Source organism: Anolis sagrei, chromosome 1 (assembly GCF_037176765.1).
Source record: "Anolis sagrei isolate rAnoSag1 chromosome 1, rAnoSag1.mat, whole genome shotgun sequence".
Lineage (NCBI taxonomy): Eukaryota > Metazoa > Chordata > Lepidosauria > Squamata > Dactyloidae > Anolis > Anolis sagrei.
In genome coordinates, this window is record NC_090021.1 from 23,701,620 (window position 1) to 23,719,366 (window position 17,747).

The 17,747-nt window shown below is 40.6% G+C and overlaps 1 protein-coding gene and 1 long non-coding RNA gene across 5 annotated transcripts in view; one reads left to right on the plus strand and one right to left on the minus strand.

Moving 5' to 3' along the window:
* BCL2L11 (BCL2 like 11) overlaps positions 1-17,747 on the plus strand; it is a 44,810-nt gene that overhangs the window by 24,976 nt on the left and 2,087 nt on the right. For both annotated transcript variants that reach the window (XM_060754479.2, XM_060754480.2), the window contains exon 3: positions 5,647-5,759. In XM_060754479.2, coding sequence (XP_060610462.2) covers positions 5,647-5,759 — 113 coding nt within the window. The remainder of the gene's footprint in view (positions 1-5,646; positions 5,760-17,747) is intronic.
* The window catches only part of LOC137096008 (uncharacterized), a 259,018-nt gene that overhangs the window by 6,143 nt on the left and 235,128 nt on the right, over positions 1-17,747 (minus strand). For 2 of the 3 annotated variants that reach the window (XR_010909126.1, XR_010909124.1), the window contains exon 5: positions 7,267-7,513. This is a non-coding gene — a long non-coding RNA (uncharacterized lncRNA). Of the gene's footprint in view, positions 1-1,339; positions 1,359-7,266; positions 7,514-17,747 lie in introns of those variants that run through there. The other variant, XR_010909125.1, reaches the window with a different exon arrangement.

Consider the following 17,747-nt stretch of genomic DNA (forward strand, 5'->3'; position numbering starts at 1 on the left):
CAACAAATCGACAGAAAAAGCAGTTGAATAATGTTATGTAGTAATTATTGTATTTACAAATTTAGCACCAAAACGTCACAATGTATTGAAACAGTTATGGATCTGGGCGGCAGGCAGACTGTGTTGGATAATATAGAATGTTGGATGAGCGAAGGTTGGAAAAGTGAGACTCTACTGCCTTCCCAATGTAGAATTGTCCTGGAGAGTCAGGAACAATGTTTGTCTCAAAAGCTGCCATCCTTGAATAGCTAGATTTTAGTTAGGCATGCATGTAAAATGCTGGCATGGTGTATTCACGCCTAGCAAAGTACATTGGAGCACACACAACATCAAACTCAGAATCCATCTGCTGTGAAATAGCTAATTCAATGGTGAAAGTGTTTACTATATTGGACTGTTACAAAAGAGCAGTATAAACTGATTTTAATCTGAAACATTGTTACCTTTTCAAACATGGGAGCTCCCAGTGGCACAGTGGGTTAAACCACTGAGCTGTTAAACTTGTTGACTGAAAGGTCGCAGGTTCGAATCCGGGGAGCAGCATGAGCTTCCACTGTCAGCCCCAGCTTCTGCATGAAAACATGCAAATGTGAGTAGATTAATAGGTACCGCTCCGGCGGGAAGGTAATAGTGCTCCATGCAGTCATGCTGGCTACATGACCTTGGAGGTGTCTACGAACAATGCTGGCTCTTAGAAATGGAGATGAGCACCAAACCCCAGAGTTGGACATGATTGGACAATGTCAGGGGAGAACCTTTACCTTTACCTTTCAAACATATTGGAGGGCTGCTTGACCGAACTCATCCAGTGTTGTCTTTATCAGGCGATTGAAGCACCTATCTATGTGCATGTTCCTACTGGCAGAAAGGGTGCTTATCTTTGGCCAAAGTTAACTGTGAGGCCAATTCTGCTTAGATGCCCTTTTAAAAATATTTGTGGTTCTGTTTAATACCTGGCAACTCTCACAATTGAAATTTCTATCCTAGGCATCAAAATGTTTTGACTGGCACTATGTGTTGATGTGGTATGTGTAACCTACACACCGTGGTGAGAGTTGGAAGTTGATTGAATGGCATTTGTAGTCTGGGATTTTCTTAGGATAAACCAATCATCACAACCTCTGAGATGTCTGCCATAGATGCAGGTGAAATGTCAGGAGAGAATGCTTCTAAAACATTGCCATGTAGCCTGAAAAAAGTTCAACAACCCAATAAAATAGATCCTATCAGCATGGAAGTAGCACCCGGTGGGGCAGTGGGTTAAAGTGCTGAGCTGCTGAGCTTGTTGACCGAAAGGTTGCAGGTTCGATTCTGGAGAGCGGCGTGAGCTTCCGCTGTCAGCCCCAGCTTCTGCCAACCTACCAGTTCGAAAACATGCAAATGTGAGTAGATCAATAGGTGGGAAGGTAATGGCGCTCCATGCAGTCATGCCGGCCACATGACCTTGGAGGTGTCTATGGACAACGCCAGCTCTTCGGCTTAGAAATGGAGATGAGCACCAGACCCCAGAGTCAGACATGACTGGACTTAATGTCAGGGGACAACCTTTACCTAATCTATCTGCCTGTTATGGCAGTTTAGGAAATACATTTTGGTCACCTGTTGGCATCAGTGTGATTGTGATAAGTATTGTCTTTCTCTTGGGACCTCTAGTACAGTCCTTTGAGAACAGATCCACGTGTAAGATGACGTGTTTTGCTTGTGGTTGTTTTAATTTTGCATATTTCTTGTCATCTTGTCTGTCCCGCTATTTCTTGTGATGATCAAATCAGGGTAGCAAGGCTTAATTTGGGCAGGCAAAAGAATTTGGGGGGTTGTTATTGTAACAAACCATTTATGGAGTTCTCCTCCTGGGGTAGTCTATGGCAAAACCAGTTTTGTTGGTTGGCTTTCTAATTCCTTCCTTTGAAAATGATAGGAACATTAGGAACTGAGTAAGTCAGTATTGGAAGGGCTCTGCTGAATGGATTTCAGCAGCTAGGAAAGCAACTAAAATTGAACCTGATGCAAACTCTGTTTTGAAAACTGATAGGGTCTTTCACTACTATAATGTGAAAACAATACATCTGTAAGCCAAGCAAATGTTAGTTTGGCTCTGAAATACATTTTCCGTTCAGATTGGAGCCAGGCGCATTTGCTTAACGTTTTCAATGCTCAGCTCGCTTTTGATTGTTGTGAGATTGGAAGCTCTGAGTATTCCCCTCTGATTCCTTTGTGCTCTCAGTGCCAAGTTTGTAGAATATTCTGTGTAAGAGGTGCATTTATGCTTGCTTACATTCTCCGCTCATGTTTGTTGAAGAGGGGAAAAGTCAGATTGGGTTCACAGAATTGAAAAGTACTCAAAGGTAATCTTATCAAAACCCCTGTGGAAGTTGTACTATTTTGATTTCAAATCATTTCTGAGCTATATCCAATGTTGGGTGAGCTGATTGGTGGCTGGGAAATGGGAGTCTTTATCCTGTCCTCAGCCTCTATCATTGTGCCCCCAAAACTCTTTCAAGGAGAAGAGGGAATCAGTTCCACCTGTGGACACCATAGGATACAACAGTTTGATAACAGTTATTATCAAACTGTTGAGACTTTTTTAGAGGTCACAGGATATTAATTTCAGACTATACCACTGTACATGATAGTAGTACAGAAGCTTTATATTAGTACTAGCCTGGGTACCCGGTGGTGTCCAGATTATTTGAAATAGGCATTGTTTGTTTTGGGGTGTTAGGTAATATCATTTAGTTAATTAGTTACACTATTATTTAGAAAAAAATCAGTTTTTGATTTGGTTTTTTTATGAATGCCCCCATTAGAAAATGCATAAGGATGTGGGTGAACTACAATTCCCAGAATCGTGGGTCAAACCTCCCCAAACCAGGCCCAAATGCACAGTTGGCCATGTTGGGTGTGTGTGCCAAGTTTGGTCCAGCAGGGTTCAGTGCTCTTTGGATAAGGGCGAACTTCAACTCCTATATGCAAAGGACAGTCCATGTCCATTATCGAAGGGGGTCACAGTGCTCTACCTTGATGCAGGGTGAACTACAACTTCCATCCTTTTGAGTCAGTCCCCCAAACCTCTCCAGTTTGTTCAGTTGCTGATCAATTCCTCTTTGTTTGCTGTTTGTCATAGAAAAGGGTAGGAAAGGGTTAATGGAGAGGCAGTGGGTGGGGTCATGCAAATTCCACACAAGGAACCCTGGGATGCCTGCCTGTGGTGGAGGAAACACATCAAATCTAGGATGAAATTCTCCCCAAATGAAAGCATTCCTTAGTGTCATAGTGTTTGGGGAAGACATTGGCAGCGTTTGGACTACATGTCCATGACACTCGCTGTAACCTGCAATGGTAGTTGAGTTCCTTTGGAGGCTTTTGAGCACTTGGAACTATAGCCTGGTTGTGGAGGCTGGAGGCTATCTGTCTAAGTGGACACCGCCAGATACACATTTTTCACTTTTATTATGTGTATATGGATGGATATAGATAGATTACTATTGCTGTTTAATTTTACAGTTTTTTGTGTTAAATATGCAAATGCAATCCTTATCTGGGCAGGCAATTTTGAGTGTTTATGTAGATAGCTTATCTTAGTACCTTCATACAAAAGACAGAATTATATACTGTTGGAATTGCATGAAAAAAGTCCCACAAAGTTTTTTTCTGTTCAAAAAATAGTCATGTTTCACTGATGGTGGAGGAAGGTGGCGTGAGCTGAGATGCTGAAATGAGGAGGAGGGTATGGAGAGCCTGCCGTATTCACAGGCTCATGATCCATTTCTGTGGACCAGTGTTGTAGCAAAAGGTTGAACAAAGCAGAGTTGGTCCTGAGCATTACATGTGTTCATTTGGCTATCCAAATTTGTTCTGTTGTTGAAGGTGAACTTTGCAAATTTAAGTACAGTTAATTGCAAGGAGATGTTTGTTTATTCATGATGAACCCAACTTAATTGGGTTTTTAGTAGACGTTGTGTGCTAGAATTCAGCCACAAAGGAAAGTCCCTCTGTTTGGGTTAATGGCTTTGACAAAGTCAGGAAACACTCCCCTTTTCAACGGATAGTTATCTTTTTCAGAATCTATAAACTTCTCCCTTTGTGAACCAACATACCTATCTCTGGTAGTTGAAGTTCCTCTTCTGTGGAGGGTTATCAAATGATATTTTTCTCTTCCACGTGAGGTTTGTTGTTGGAACATGACTTCTCCCTTTTAGAGTTTCTTGCTGTGTTGCTAAGATCCCAGTAGCCATATTCACACATTAGAGGAAGCCAAAACTCCTGTCTTCAGAAGCCAGGATGTAAACAAGCTGCCCTCTTCCTGCTGTTCCACAGGCATGTAGCAAAAACAATCTGGGATTTCGCAGGTGAGTGTAGCTTCCTATAACATCTGAACCCTGAACTAGGGGTTACCTATTTGTATACTGTCATAACTAGAAGTAAGCTTTAAACTAGACTTTGAATGGCTTCTTTGTGGGAATTTCATCAGAAATTCCAGTTTGTACATGATGGAAAGCAATGTTAAAATGCAAAATCACTGTGCCATAGGAGCAAAATCTAGGCTATTCTATCACATCCTGGTTTATTTAGCTAAATATTTGGTAGCTTAGTGTGCGTGGGTTAAACCGCTGAGCCCCAGGTGGTGCAGTGGGTTAAACCCCTGTGCCGGCAGGACTGAAGACCAACAGGTTGCAAGTTCGAATCCGGGGAGAGGTGGATGAGCTCCCTCTATCAGCTCCAGCTCTTCATGTGGGGACATGAGAGAAGCCTCCCACAAGGATGATAAAAACATCAAATCATCCGGGCATCCCCTGGGCAGTGTCCTTGCAGACAGCCAATTCTCTCACACCAGAAGCAACTTGCAGTTTCTCAAGTCGCTCCGGACATGACAAAAACAAAAGCAAACCCACTGAGCTGCTAACTTGCTGACTGAAAGGTCGTGGCTTGAATCTGGGGAGCAAAGTGAGCTCCTGCTGTTAGCCCCAGCTTCTGCCAACCTAGCAGTTCAAAAACATGCAAATGTGAGATCAGTAGATACTGCTTCTGTGGGAACGTAATGGCGCTTCATGCAGTCATGCCAGCCACATTACCTTGGAGGTGTCTACTGACAACAGCAGCTCTTTGACTTAGAAATGGAGATCAGCACCAACCCCCAGAGTCGGACACAACTGGACTTAACGTCAGGGGAAAACCTTTCCCTTTACATAGTGTGTCTAAACTAGATTAAAATGCATGGCTAGGTTGCTGAATTGGGGTGTAGAAAATCTAATTGAATTTGGAAAGCCAGCAGTTATAACTTTTATGCCCTGGTGGATACATAATATATGAAAAGGAATGTTTTGCTCCATGTGTTGCTGTACTATGGTCAAAAATCTAATTTGAAAGTATGAGAGATCTCTTAGTTTTTATGCTGGAAATTAATAAAAAATGTAATAAGCAAAGAACTGGGGAATCTAAAGCTTCAGTAAAACATAAATACTGATTTCTTGGTAATATGCTGAGTGAAAAGTCTTCCTTTTCTATCATCATTAAGTTATTCTTATTATTATAATTTGGAGGGGAAATGGCAATAAACTCTTTGGATGTGTGTGTTGAAGACCAGTGAGCTGTAGTTCCTGAACTTTTTTTTAAAAAAAATGTGTGTTTTATGTCATTTTGATCCAGCTTCCAGATGGCAGTCACGGCCAATTCCTGAAGATATGCGGCCAGAAATATGGATTGCACAGGAATTACGGCGCATTGGAGATGAATTTAATGCTTCCCACTATCCAAGAAGGGTAAAACTTCCAGTACTTGATTTTAAAAAATATATATTTATCCAATTCTATAACATTGTATGCAGAGAAAAGTACCCATATTGATGGTTTATCATGCCTTTTTAAAGCTCTCATATTTCACCTAGATGTACTAGATGTCCAGAAATCCTCAGACACCATCCACTCACCTATTAATGCCCCATCTACACTTTGAAACTGCATTATATGAGTCCACACTAGTGGTTCCCAACCTTTTTTTGACCAGGACCACTCTCCAACATTCGTACTAAAGGAGTTACAAATCAGTTATTAGTCAACTTCAGATTTGTTTGGTTTGGAGTGCTGATTCAGAAAATTGCATTGGATAGACCACAACAGCTCTAGTTTCTGATACAGAACATATGCCATCCAGTAGTCGCTATCTGCTTGCCCACAGAAAACCATATTTAATTATCTAGAGCTGAAATGGTCTATCCAAGGGGGTGGGGCTGGTCAGCGACAAGGAAGGAGTGGCAAAAGGAGTGGAAATAAAATAAAATAAAAAATAAAGAGGAAGGAGCCCAGCGGAACATATTTACATTCTCGCGGCCCACTGGTGGTCCACAGCCCACAGGTTAAAGGACCACTGGTCTACACCTACCAAATGATGCATTTAAAAAGTGGATTATATGGCAGTTTAGATGGGGCCTTTGATAGTTAACCTTTTATGTTATATAGTATTTATTTTTATTATTGCACATTCATAACCTTCCTCTTTCTCAATGAGTGGAGATGATGCTTTTTCTATCTTTACAACAATCTTATATTCTAATTATAATCTGAATCATTTTTTTTCTACCTGGTTATTCCTGTTCCTACTCTCACACTGTGATTACTGTAACACACTAACAGAGAAATGCTGGATAGATTAGAATTTTGCAGAACAAGGAATATGTGGGACAGAGGCCCCAAAATACAGAGTATAGAGCACTGCTTCTTAAACAAATGGTCACCTTAGCTCAATGCTGGGATGCCAAAACATTGGCATCAGTAAAAGGTTTCTGAACATTGCCTAGCAGCCGATTTAGACATTTACATGAATCTGTTGTGCGGCGTTTACAGTGGACTCTGCAGAAAATGCTTCAGTTGTACTTCATGAAAAAGAATCTGCTTGTTTAGAAAGCCTTGAAAATGCTGTTTGGTTTTCAGTAAATATGTGATTTTGTACTTATTTTATCTATCTATATACCCAGATTTTTTGGGCCAAAAAGAGCCACTAGTGGAAATGCTTGGAAAGCCCTGGTATAGACAAATGAATCAAGGAAGCCATGTCCCTCCACTTGCAAGATCCAGTTTAATGACTAGGACTTCCCATAGGTCTCTCATTCATAGATTTGTGATAAGTCAAAGTTGGCTTGAAAATAATTAACAATAAGAGCAGATAGAAAGTGGAACTAATGCTCATCAACAGTTTGCCAAAGACCTGGTTTGATAAATGTTTCATTCTAAAGGAGAGGTTTATCGACATTAGCATGTTGGGTGTACTCACCTTGAAGGTTATTACATCTTCATCTTTGGCTGATAGGACACTCTTCAAATTGGAAGACAATAAGCAAAGAGGAAGATTCTACATGGCTTGATTCAACAAAAGCCTTGAATTTTCAAGGCCTGAGCAGGATAGTTGATGATCAGGGTTTCTTTGAGGTCTCTCATTCATAGTGCCATCATAAGTTGAAGTTGGGATGGAAGAGAAACAGCAGCAGGTTTGGTTCTCAGCAGTTTTGGCACAAGTAAAGCTGGAAATAAAATGGGAAAAGAAATTTCAGGATGGTTTTATAGTGATGGTATTGCTAATCAGTATGCATTTCATCACTGTATCACTGCTGGTGTATATAGAGCTGAATGGGAGAATGTTGGTGGAAACATTGTAGGAAATGGTAACATCTCTGAGAAGGAAGCTGACCTTTTCTTGAGCTGTAATGTTTGAGATACTATGATACCATGTTGTTGAAGGCTCTCATGGCTGGAATCACTGGGTTGCGGTGAGTTTTCCGGGTTGTATGGCCATGTTCCAAAATTCTGGAATACAGCCCAGGAAACTCACAGCAACCCTATTATGATATTCTTTGCAATGTGCATGTATTTATACAGAAAGAAAATAAATGAGAAACTAAAAGTGATATCTGAGACTCCGTAACTTAAAACTATCAACAAGGATAATATTAGAAACTCCTTGGGTTCAGCGATATAGAAAACTTGTCAGCAGAAGGGTGGAAAAAATGATTTAGGGAGTTGCACATTAGATTAAGCATGACTGTCACGGCATTTCTCTCTCAACTCGACATGGAAATGAACTAATAGGGAATTTTGCTAACTGCAACAGCTTTCCATTGTAGGCAGAAGAGCAAAACCAGAAAGAAAGTTGGCATTATCTGTTGTTGGCAAAGATTAGCTGATTTTTAGACAAAATGTGGATCAGAGATATCTTCATTTGATACATTCCCAGATGAGTATTCATGCCAAATTTGGTCCAGATCCATCATTGTTTGAGTCCACAGTGCTCTCTGGATGTAGGTGAACTACAACTCCAAAACTCAAGGTCAATGACCACCAATCCCTTCCAATATTTTTTGTTGGTCATGGGAGTTCTGTGTCCCAAGTTTGGTTCAGTTCCATCACTGGTGGAGTTCAGAATGCTCTTTGATTTTAGGTGAACTATAAATCCCATAAACTACAACTCCCAAATGACAAAATCTCCCCCCCCCCCCCTCACAGTATTCAAACTTTGGTGTCCTGGGTATTTTTGCCTAATTTGGTCCAGTGAATGGAAATGCATCCTGCATATCAGATATTTACAATTATGATTCATAACTGTAGCAAAAGTAGTTATGAAGTAGCAACGAAAATAATGTTATGGTTGGGGGTCACCAGAACTGTATTAAAGGGTTGCAGCAAGATTGAGAACCACTGCTCTAAACTATGAACCCACTGCTAATATAATGCACCTCCATAGCATTAATTATTACATGGAAACACTGGAACAGAGTGTTTCATGATAGTTCACTGTACTTTGGTACTGTATATTGAAAAATTGAGGTAGCATTGCAGGTTTATAGATAGGGCAGGACTTCTGCTTCATTTCTGGACATGTTCAGACATGTTTACTCTTTAGTTACTACAAGGTAATTTTCCTTTTTACAAATAGTCACTAGAATGTAGTCTGGTTTCTTTTGATACAGTGAAAGGATACTTCAGAAAAAATTATTTCTGGAGTTAATTTTTCTTTTGCTATTTATGCGTGTGGACATATAACATGCTGCTCATTTCCAATGCAAAAAAATAGATCTTTTTTTCTACCGCGATTCCAAAGCTCTTGTAAATGTCTTCCTTTTGCAAGTGGTGCAATAGTGGTGCCTTTAGGCAATATTGGCAGACCTAATAACCTCTTTGGAAGTTCATTTGTTGTCACCATAAACAGATCTGTGACAGAGCTCTCTTGATCTTTTCCCAAAGGGGATATGAAAGATTCACAGGCTAAGACATTTTCCACCGAAAGTGAGTGAATGTGAGGAGGAACACATTTGCAAAAGAAAAGTGGTTGAAGGGAGGGGTCATGTCATGCTTTTCACCAATCCCAAATCTTGTGGAGGGGGAAAACAGCCAAGGAAAATGGCGGGGAGAAGGGTGGGGGTTCAGTTCTCATTTAACATTTTCCCCTCCAGATGCCCCCATGTTATTTGCATCATTGGTTAAGCCTAAGTGAGTGATATGCCATTTTTTCCAAGCAGCAATTTTCAGCTTAAGAAATATTTCCTCAGTTCTGTTTTGCTTCCCATTAGCTATTTGTTTTGGCTAAACTTCTTTGGCTGTTTAGCGCGTTTTATATTTAGCTCTTTCCCGTTTTTCACGCCTTTATTTTGGATCATGTAGTTTTCATGTTCAGCTGGCAAAGCATCACACACCTGATTTGTCACACACCAAAATAACGTGCAGACACGGTGTTCTGTGACAAAACGTAGAGATGAATCATTTGGTTTTTATATGAACTGGGTTTTAGACAGAAGGCTTTTTGTTGTTGTTTTCCTCATTCATAGAGGGAAACTCGCATAGGATATGCAGCTAAATGTTACTACTGATAACAATAGTAAATTCACCAGAGACTTCAGAAAGAGTGAGTGGCTGTCAAGGTCTGTTTTTGTTTCCTATGCACCTGCTTCCCTGGATTGAACTCACAGATTGTTTTGATTTGGGCATTACTGCATTCCACTGTTGCCCGTCCAGGCTCTTGCATCATTTCATCCATGTGGTACCTATCCGTGCACAGAAGTTAACCCTTAAGGAAGCTTCATCACTTAAGAGAATTGCAGCTGTTGTGTGTTTACATTAAAGTTCTTTTATTAAGCTTTATAAATAAGCGCACATATACACATACAAGCTTAATCATGTGTTCCTTAATATATGCTGAAATATTCTTGTTTTGCTTTCACATCTATTTGCTTAAAGTGGTATCTTGCTGATGCAATGGCAACAGTGTTTTATTTGGTGTTATCATATGCCTTTAAGTTAATTCCACATTATGGCAGCCCTACCATGGGATTTTCTTAAGTTACATTCATAGGAGGCTTGCCACTGCTTTCCTTTTAAGTTGAGAGTGCCTTATCCAAAGTCACCCAGTGCATTCCCAAGCATCAATACTCTTTTCAAAACTTTTCTTTCAAGTTGGCACTTTCTCATACCCAGCCCTTTTGATAGCTAAGTCATGCCCATTTTAGTAGCCCTGGTTCCTGGATTGGGATTCGAGTATTGACTGGATTGAGTTTTAATGCTAATATTTTATACTTTTATGTTAATTCACTTTGTTTTTAACTGAACAAATGCGCCATTTGATTATGTTCTTATTTTAATTGTGTTTTTGTTTCATGGATTCTTTGTTTATTGTCTCATTGACATTTGGTTCTATGTAAGCCGCCCTGAGTCCCTTAGGCGAGATAGTGGTAGGGTATAAGAATAAAGTAGTAGTTTTAGTCGTAGTTGTTAATGACCTGCTCTTATTTAGTCCATGTATTGATGCATCTATTACTTAAAGTAATAGAGCCACAAGAAGCTTTTTCCAGATATGAGTCAGGATTTGGGGTACACCCTGCCAGGCCAGAAGTGACAGTTTTTATGACAAATCTGTTTTAACAAGTGGAGCCAGTAGCTAGGCGACCCCTCGTCTATGCCCGGCACCCACCAATGCTTCTGCTTGAGGAAGGAATAAGTTTAACCATGTTGGTAATTGAACAGCATCATAATATTGGCTATAGCTAATTTGTCTTTTGCCTTGTGGGGAGCTCAGTTGTTTTGACTCTAGCCAAATCTGATCAAGCACGGGTCAGAGCGTATTTGAAAGCCTACTCTGCAGCAATGGAAACAGCAGAGAAATTGTTCCTTGCTGCTACCATTGCATCTGCAAGGAACTGTCCAGGAACTGTTTTGAGTGGTCAGAGTGCTATTATGTACTGGTCCTCAAGGAGAAATCTCTGACCACTCAGCAGCTCACTGTGATGAATTTACATGGCACTTTGCAGATAAAGTCGCTCAGATCCATTCCAACTTGGATGCTGTTATTGATACAGTTCCAATGGATGTAACTTTGGCTCCTGCTTGTCCAGTGTTGATTTGTGCAGCCTGAGGAAATGGACGGGATCCTTGGAGGGATGAGAGCTACCACATGCATTCTAGATCCTTGGCCTTCCTGGTTAGAGGGGGACTGGCAGAGTGAGTGAAGGTGGTGTTCAATGTCTCCTTAGAACAAAGCAAAGTTCCAACTTGCCTAAAGGAGGCAGTTATGAGACCCATATTAAAAAGCGAACCCTCAATCCCAGTCTCCAACCTTTTTTTTCTGACTTAGGTCTTGGAACATGTGGTGCCCTCTCAATTCCAGGGATTTCTGGATGATACAGATTATCTAGCTCCATTTCAATCTGGTTTCAGGCCTAACTATGGAACAGAGACAGTTGGTGGATGACTTACGTCGAGAGCTAGAGATTATGCTCCTGTTGGTTCTCTAGGACCTCTCAGTGGCTTTTGAGACCATTTACCATGGTTTCTTTCTGGGTCCCCTTGCTGGGATGGAACTGGAAGGCACTGTTTTACAGTAACTCCAATCCTTCCTGAAGGGCTGTACCCAGAAGTTGGTGCTGGGGGGGGGGGGTCCTGTTCGAACCCCTGGCAGTTGTCCTGTGGGGTTCCTCGGGGTTTGATTTTGTCCCCCATACTATTCTGCTGTTCTGAACCTAAACCAGTGCCTGTCATCAGTAACGGACTGGATGAGGGCAAACAAATTGAAACTTGATCCAGACAGGTGCACCTGGTCAGTCGGAATACAGATCAGGGAATAGGGAGAACCTCACTATCTCTGAGGACGCTTGCCATAGATGCAGGCGAAACATCAGGAGATAATGCCTCTAGAACATGGCCATATAACCCAAAAAAAACCTACAACAACCCAACAATAATAATAGTAATAATAATAATACATCACACAGTCCTAGACACTTGAGAAGTGTGCAACGTGTGATCCAATACAACAGCCAACATTGTGATATTGTTTGCTGTGTATTAATTTGTGTTTCAAATATTTATAATAGCCAAGTGCATGTACTAATTCTGTTTTCTTGTGGGTTTTTTGTTTTGCACTTAGGTGGTAACGCAGTATTCCTGGTATTTAAAAACCCAACATTTTCTTAGATTTCCAGATGAAGTTTGTTTAATAGGTCTATGAGGTAATGTTAAAAACCACCAAGGCTGGCTCCTCAATGCTTTTAAAGTCTCTGAGAAACACGGGGTCTACTATGTATTTATTACAACTTTGTCTCAACTTTTTTCTATAGATTTCAACAGATCATGCAAATGGTTCTCAAGTAGGCTTTGATTAGAGCCAGATTTGCTTAGGTACAAAAGAGTTGCTATAGTAGGTGTGTTTGCATATTTGTATGAATCTTCCTTTTGCTTGAGAAGGTATTATATGGATTGGTTGTTATGCAGCACCCTGTTCCCTCCTGTACTTTGTAGAGGCTTTCTTCCCTCATGGATGAATTGGATTGTAGATTATTCTTTTGGTGTTTTATGTATACCTTATTAAGTGACCATAGTGTTTGGTGACAACAGAATCTTTTGTACTGCTGTCATCTTTTGTAGCTTTTCTATATTGGACTATCATTCCTATTCAAACTTTCAGTAGGCTTTGATACCCTGGTTAGGCTTGCCTTGAAAAGCAATGCAGTCATTCTTTTCCTCACAGGTTTAAATAAACTCTCTATGGTTTTGAAAATAAATGTATGAAATGCTAATTTTGGAACAATCCTGTACATCTAAGATAAAATCGCAAGCTGTTGTTTGACTGCCTTTACAGGAATTGTAGGCATGAAGCTGATTTCCTCCCATCTTGTTGTGTAGGGATGGAGGGGAAGCCTTTGCAGCCTTATCGCAAATCCTTTCTGTCAGGTGAATTGGGTGAGGACTTGGCCAGAAAAAGATTTTACCAGCTGTTTCTGTCCTTCCCTGGTTTGGTCTCTGGAAATGTCAACAGTGTTCTGTGTGTAACCGAACCTTTGCTTGAACTGAAGGGAAATGTCTTGTGGCATGTTAACTCTTTGAGCCTACCTGATGAAATCCATCTCTTCCAAGCTTTTTCCATCTTGAAACAAAGTCTAGAAAAATGCTACAGAAGAATATGTTGAAACACATTAAAAAGGTTTCTGGTGTTTTAAAGCTTACCAGATATTCTCTGATACCTGTTGGTGTGAGTTTGGTTCACAAAAGTACAAGCTGCAATCAAGAAGTTTTAAGTATTTATTTATTGAGCCGAGGGTACAGTTGTAATGTTATTTAAAAACAAACAAATATCCTTTGACCAGTAGCTGTGGCAGGGCTCAGGCTGTATTGCAGTAAGTGGTCTGTGGCTTGCTCTTCTCTGCACCCGTGTGCTGTGGACTCCACTTTGTGTCCTCATTTCTTAAGGTTGGTTCTTCATCTCGTGGTGCCAGAGCACAGTCTGATCAGCATCTTCCAAGTCACCCAGTTTTCTGTGTCCAGCAAGGGAGTCTCTCATCCGGTATCAGCCATGGGTTGAGGTTTCAGATTTTTAGCCTGCCAGTTTTGGACTCTTGCTTGCTGAAGTGTCCCTGCAAGTATCTCTGTAGATCTTAGAAAACTATTTCTTAATTCAAGGCGTTGGTGTGCTGGCTGATATCTGAACAGGGGATGGGCCAGATATGTGACTGCCTTGGTCCTTTCATTACTAGATGTCAGGTAGTGCAATACCGGCTAAACAGTATAATTACTCCAGTGGTATAGGGCGTAGACATCCTGCGATAATGTGGCTTGTCTCATTAAGAGCTACATCCACTGTTTTAATGTGGTGAGATGTGTTCCACACTGGGCATGTGTATTGAGCAGCAGAGTAGCCAAGTGCAAGGACAGATGTCTTCACTATGTCTGGTTGTGATCCCCAGGTTGTGCCAGTCAGCTTTTGTACAATATTGTTTCTAGCACCCACTTTTTGCTTGATATTCAAGCAGTGCTTCTTGCAAGTCAGAGCACGGTAAGTCATAGTGACTCCCGGGTATTTAGGTGTGCTTCAATGCTCCAGTGGGATTCCTTCCCAGGTAATCCTCAGAGCTTGAGATGCTTGTCTGTTCTTAAGATGAAAAGCACATGTCTGTGTTTTAGATGGGTTAGGAATCAGCTGTTTTTCCTGAAATAGGCAGTAAGAGCACCTAAAGCCTCAGAGAGCTTCTGTTCAACCATTTCAAACCTCCCTGCTTGATCGTTTTAAGTTATCACAGTATTTGTCTTTGTTTGCAACACAGCTATCCTTCTGAACTATTTGCACAGACATTGTTCTAATCATTTTCCAGATTGTTAACTCTATTGCTTGATTGTTTAACAAATGTTTTTAAATGGGATTTTAGTGTTTTATTATTTGTTGATTATTTTATTGTGTTTCTTTTTCTTGTGTATCAACACATATGGCTTCTCAAACACCCATGGCATCTTTGGGTACCTGTGTAGAACATTGCATTACATTGAAATGTAGTATGTTCTCCAAATCAGAAAATTAAAACAAAATAGTATGTGTATCTAATTGAGCACCTATTTTCCTTTAGCATTGGAGACTTGCCTAAGGTTGAGCCACAGTCAGCTTATTAATATGTGCCTGCCATGTTTCATGTTACATGGCTGTGTGCCCCCCCCCCCCAATATATCTGCCTGCATATATTTATACCCAAACTTGAACCATTGGGTGTTTACACAGGTGGAGTCACTTGAGAATAATTTAGAGGTTCACTAGTTCATTAACTCTGGCGCAGATTGCCTATAGCTTTATTTAGGTTCTTGGCACAAGCTAAACCAAATCACTGGTTTCTCAGATAAATTATAGCTACCAGATTTCATCCTTCGGGAATCTCTTAACATTTTTTGAGAGTCAACAATTTAGACAATGACACAATTATACTCTGAGAATACCATCTTGTTTTTGGCTTCTTCTATTTTCCCTCTTCTGTGTGCTCTACCAGATCTCATAAATTATATATCATTTGTTTCTTATAACAAACCTCACATTAAGTTTAGTGGCAGTGAATTAAGCAGTGTGGAGCAAGATTAAATTTAGCGACAATTGCTTCAGACGCTGTGTTAGCAATGTCTGAATGTTCTCAGAGAAGAAGGATTTCTTTACTTCTGGTTACCAGCATGCAGAAATGAAATATGAGCCAGACTACTGTAGGCAAGTTTGGTTCCCTTGATGAAGAAGGAGTGAGCTTTTCATTTATTTATTTCATATCAAAAGCATTGCATAAATTAGTATAAAACTGATAAAAATAGAAGAAGCACAAGCAGCTAAATATCTTTTGACCAAAAACGGGCAACAGCAACTGCATTGTCTGTAGCCTCCAAACAACTTGCCAGCATGTCAATGCCTTGAAGTTTTCTAAGATCTACAGAGACACTTGCAGGAACACCTCAGCAAGCGAGAGACGAGCGGCTTAAATAGCTGGCCATGTTTAGCCTGAAGAAGAGAAGGCTGAGAGGAGACATGATAGCCATGTATAAATATGTGAGAGGAAGTCATAGGGAGGAGGGAGCAAGCTTGTTTTCTGCTTCCCTGGAGACTAGGACGCAATGGAGCAATGGCTTTAGACTACAAGAAAGGAGATTCCATCTGAACATCAGGAAGAACTTCCTAACGGTGAGAGCTGTTCAGCAGTGGAACTCTCTGCCCTGGAGTGTGGTGGAGACTCCTTCTTTGGAAGCTTTTAAACAGAGGCTGGATGGCCATCTGTTGTGGGGGTGCTTTGAATTTGATTTCCTGCTTCTTGGCAGGGGGTTGGACTGGATGGCCCATGAGGTCTCTTCCAAGTCTATGATTCTATGATTCTTCCTCTGTACATGAGGCAAGGCCTTGCGGACAAGCATACAGATGTGGAGTAGTCGGTTCTGCTCCACAGTCGCACTAGGTGGAGGATTCTTTTAGGTAGTGCCAATTCACCAGTTTGTCTTTTGATCTGCCTACCCCACTTCTGAGTCTGTTCATGAGAACAGGTTTTGCATTGAGCCAGAAACAGAATGCCATAACATCTCCACATATAACATGGGGGAACTAGAGAGATCTGTTTGCACAATCTGTATTCATTTATGTTTGCTTTATCGGGCTCTGTCCTTTATACATTTCTGTGCCCATAGTCTGAATTTGGGAGTCATCCCAGAATAGGCATCCTTCCTATATATGATTTCATGATAGGCTGTTGCTTTGAGCATATCTATCTGTGTGACTTTGGTTGCTAACCACAGTAATTATGAGTGGTTGAAGATGAAAATGGAATGGAAATTGGAAAAAGAGATTTGAAGGCAAAGATCATGCCATGAAGAAGTTTTTTCATAATCTGCTGGGTGTTTACAAATAGTTTCACTTAATGTTAAGATAATGTGTTATCTTTTCTTCTATATGACTTGGTATCACATTCCTCTTTGTGAAAAGATGTGTTTAGGACAGAGGTATTGTAAAGACGTATCAATGCCACCAATAAAAAGTAAAGTCGTGCGTTAATCCCACCAAATGGGACCACCAAAATCTATAAGAAAGTTCCTAGACTGCTATTAAATTAAACTGCCACCAATATGTTTAGAGACGCTGGTCTTAAAGTCTCTGTTTATCCCTAATTGCGTTGTGAGGTAACTTTGGTAGAGTGAAATGCACCGAACGTAAAATCAATGGAGGAGGCAGGTTTAAAATAACAAAGAGAACAAGTTTATTGTTAAACAGAGCGTATTGTTGCAATATTGAGATGTTGAGCTTGGCATATGCTTGATGGTTACAATATGGCTTGGTTGAGATACATTCAGGCTTTAGATGTTACAATCTTATAAACTCCTTCTTCAGTGAAGTGCTTTATTATTTCAGTGTTCCCTGTTGTGAATAATCACACTGTTTGTCCTATACCGGATCAAACCACTGATCCCCAGTCTTCCACTACTGGCGATCCTAAAACCCCCTCCGTTAGATTCTTTTTAACTCAAGCAATCTAACGAGGTTTCACCTTCAGCTCCCTTGCTGAAGAAATATTCACAAATACCAAGAACTAACTGAATCTATACTGCTTCACACCACAGCCCTAACTGACTCTGCCCTCTTCTCAGGGTCTCTTCCTCCTGACTAAACTACTTTTCCAGAGTCCTATCTGACTCTGCTCCTCCTCTCAGGGTCTCATCCTCCTGACTGAGTTACTCTCTCAGAGTCCCTATTTGACTCTGCTCTCTCTCAGGGTCTCTTCCTCCTGACTGAAAATTAACTGTCACTTTCAAACCTTTTTCTCCTTAAGCTCCGCCCACCTCCTCTTCTGCCTTGTCACCATGGCAACCTATCTCTCACAGCTAGGCCCTGGCAACCAATGTAAAACATAAATACAGTTTAAACACAGTATAATAAACACTTTATAATAAACACATCTCTACAGTATGAGATTCACAGTAGTATTATAAAAAGGT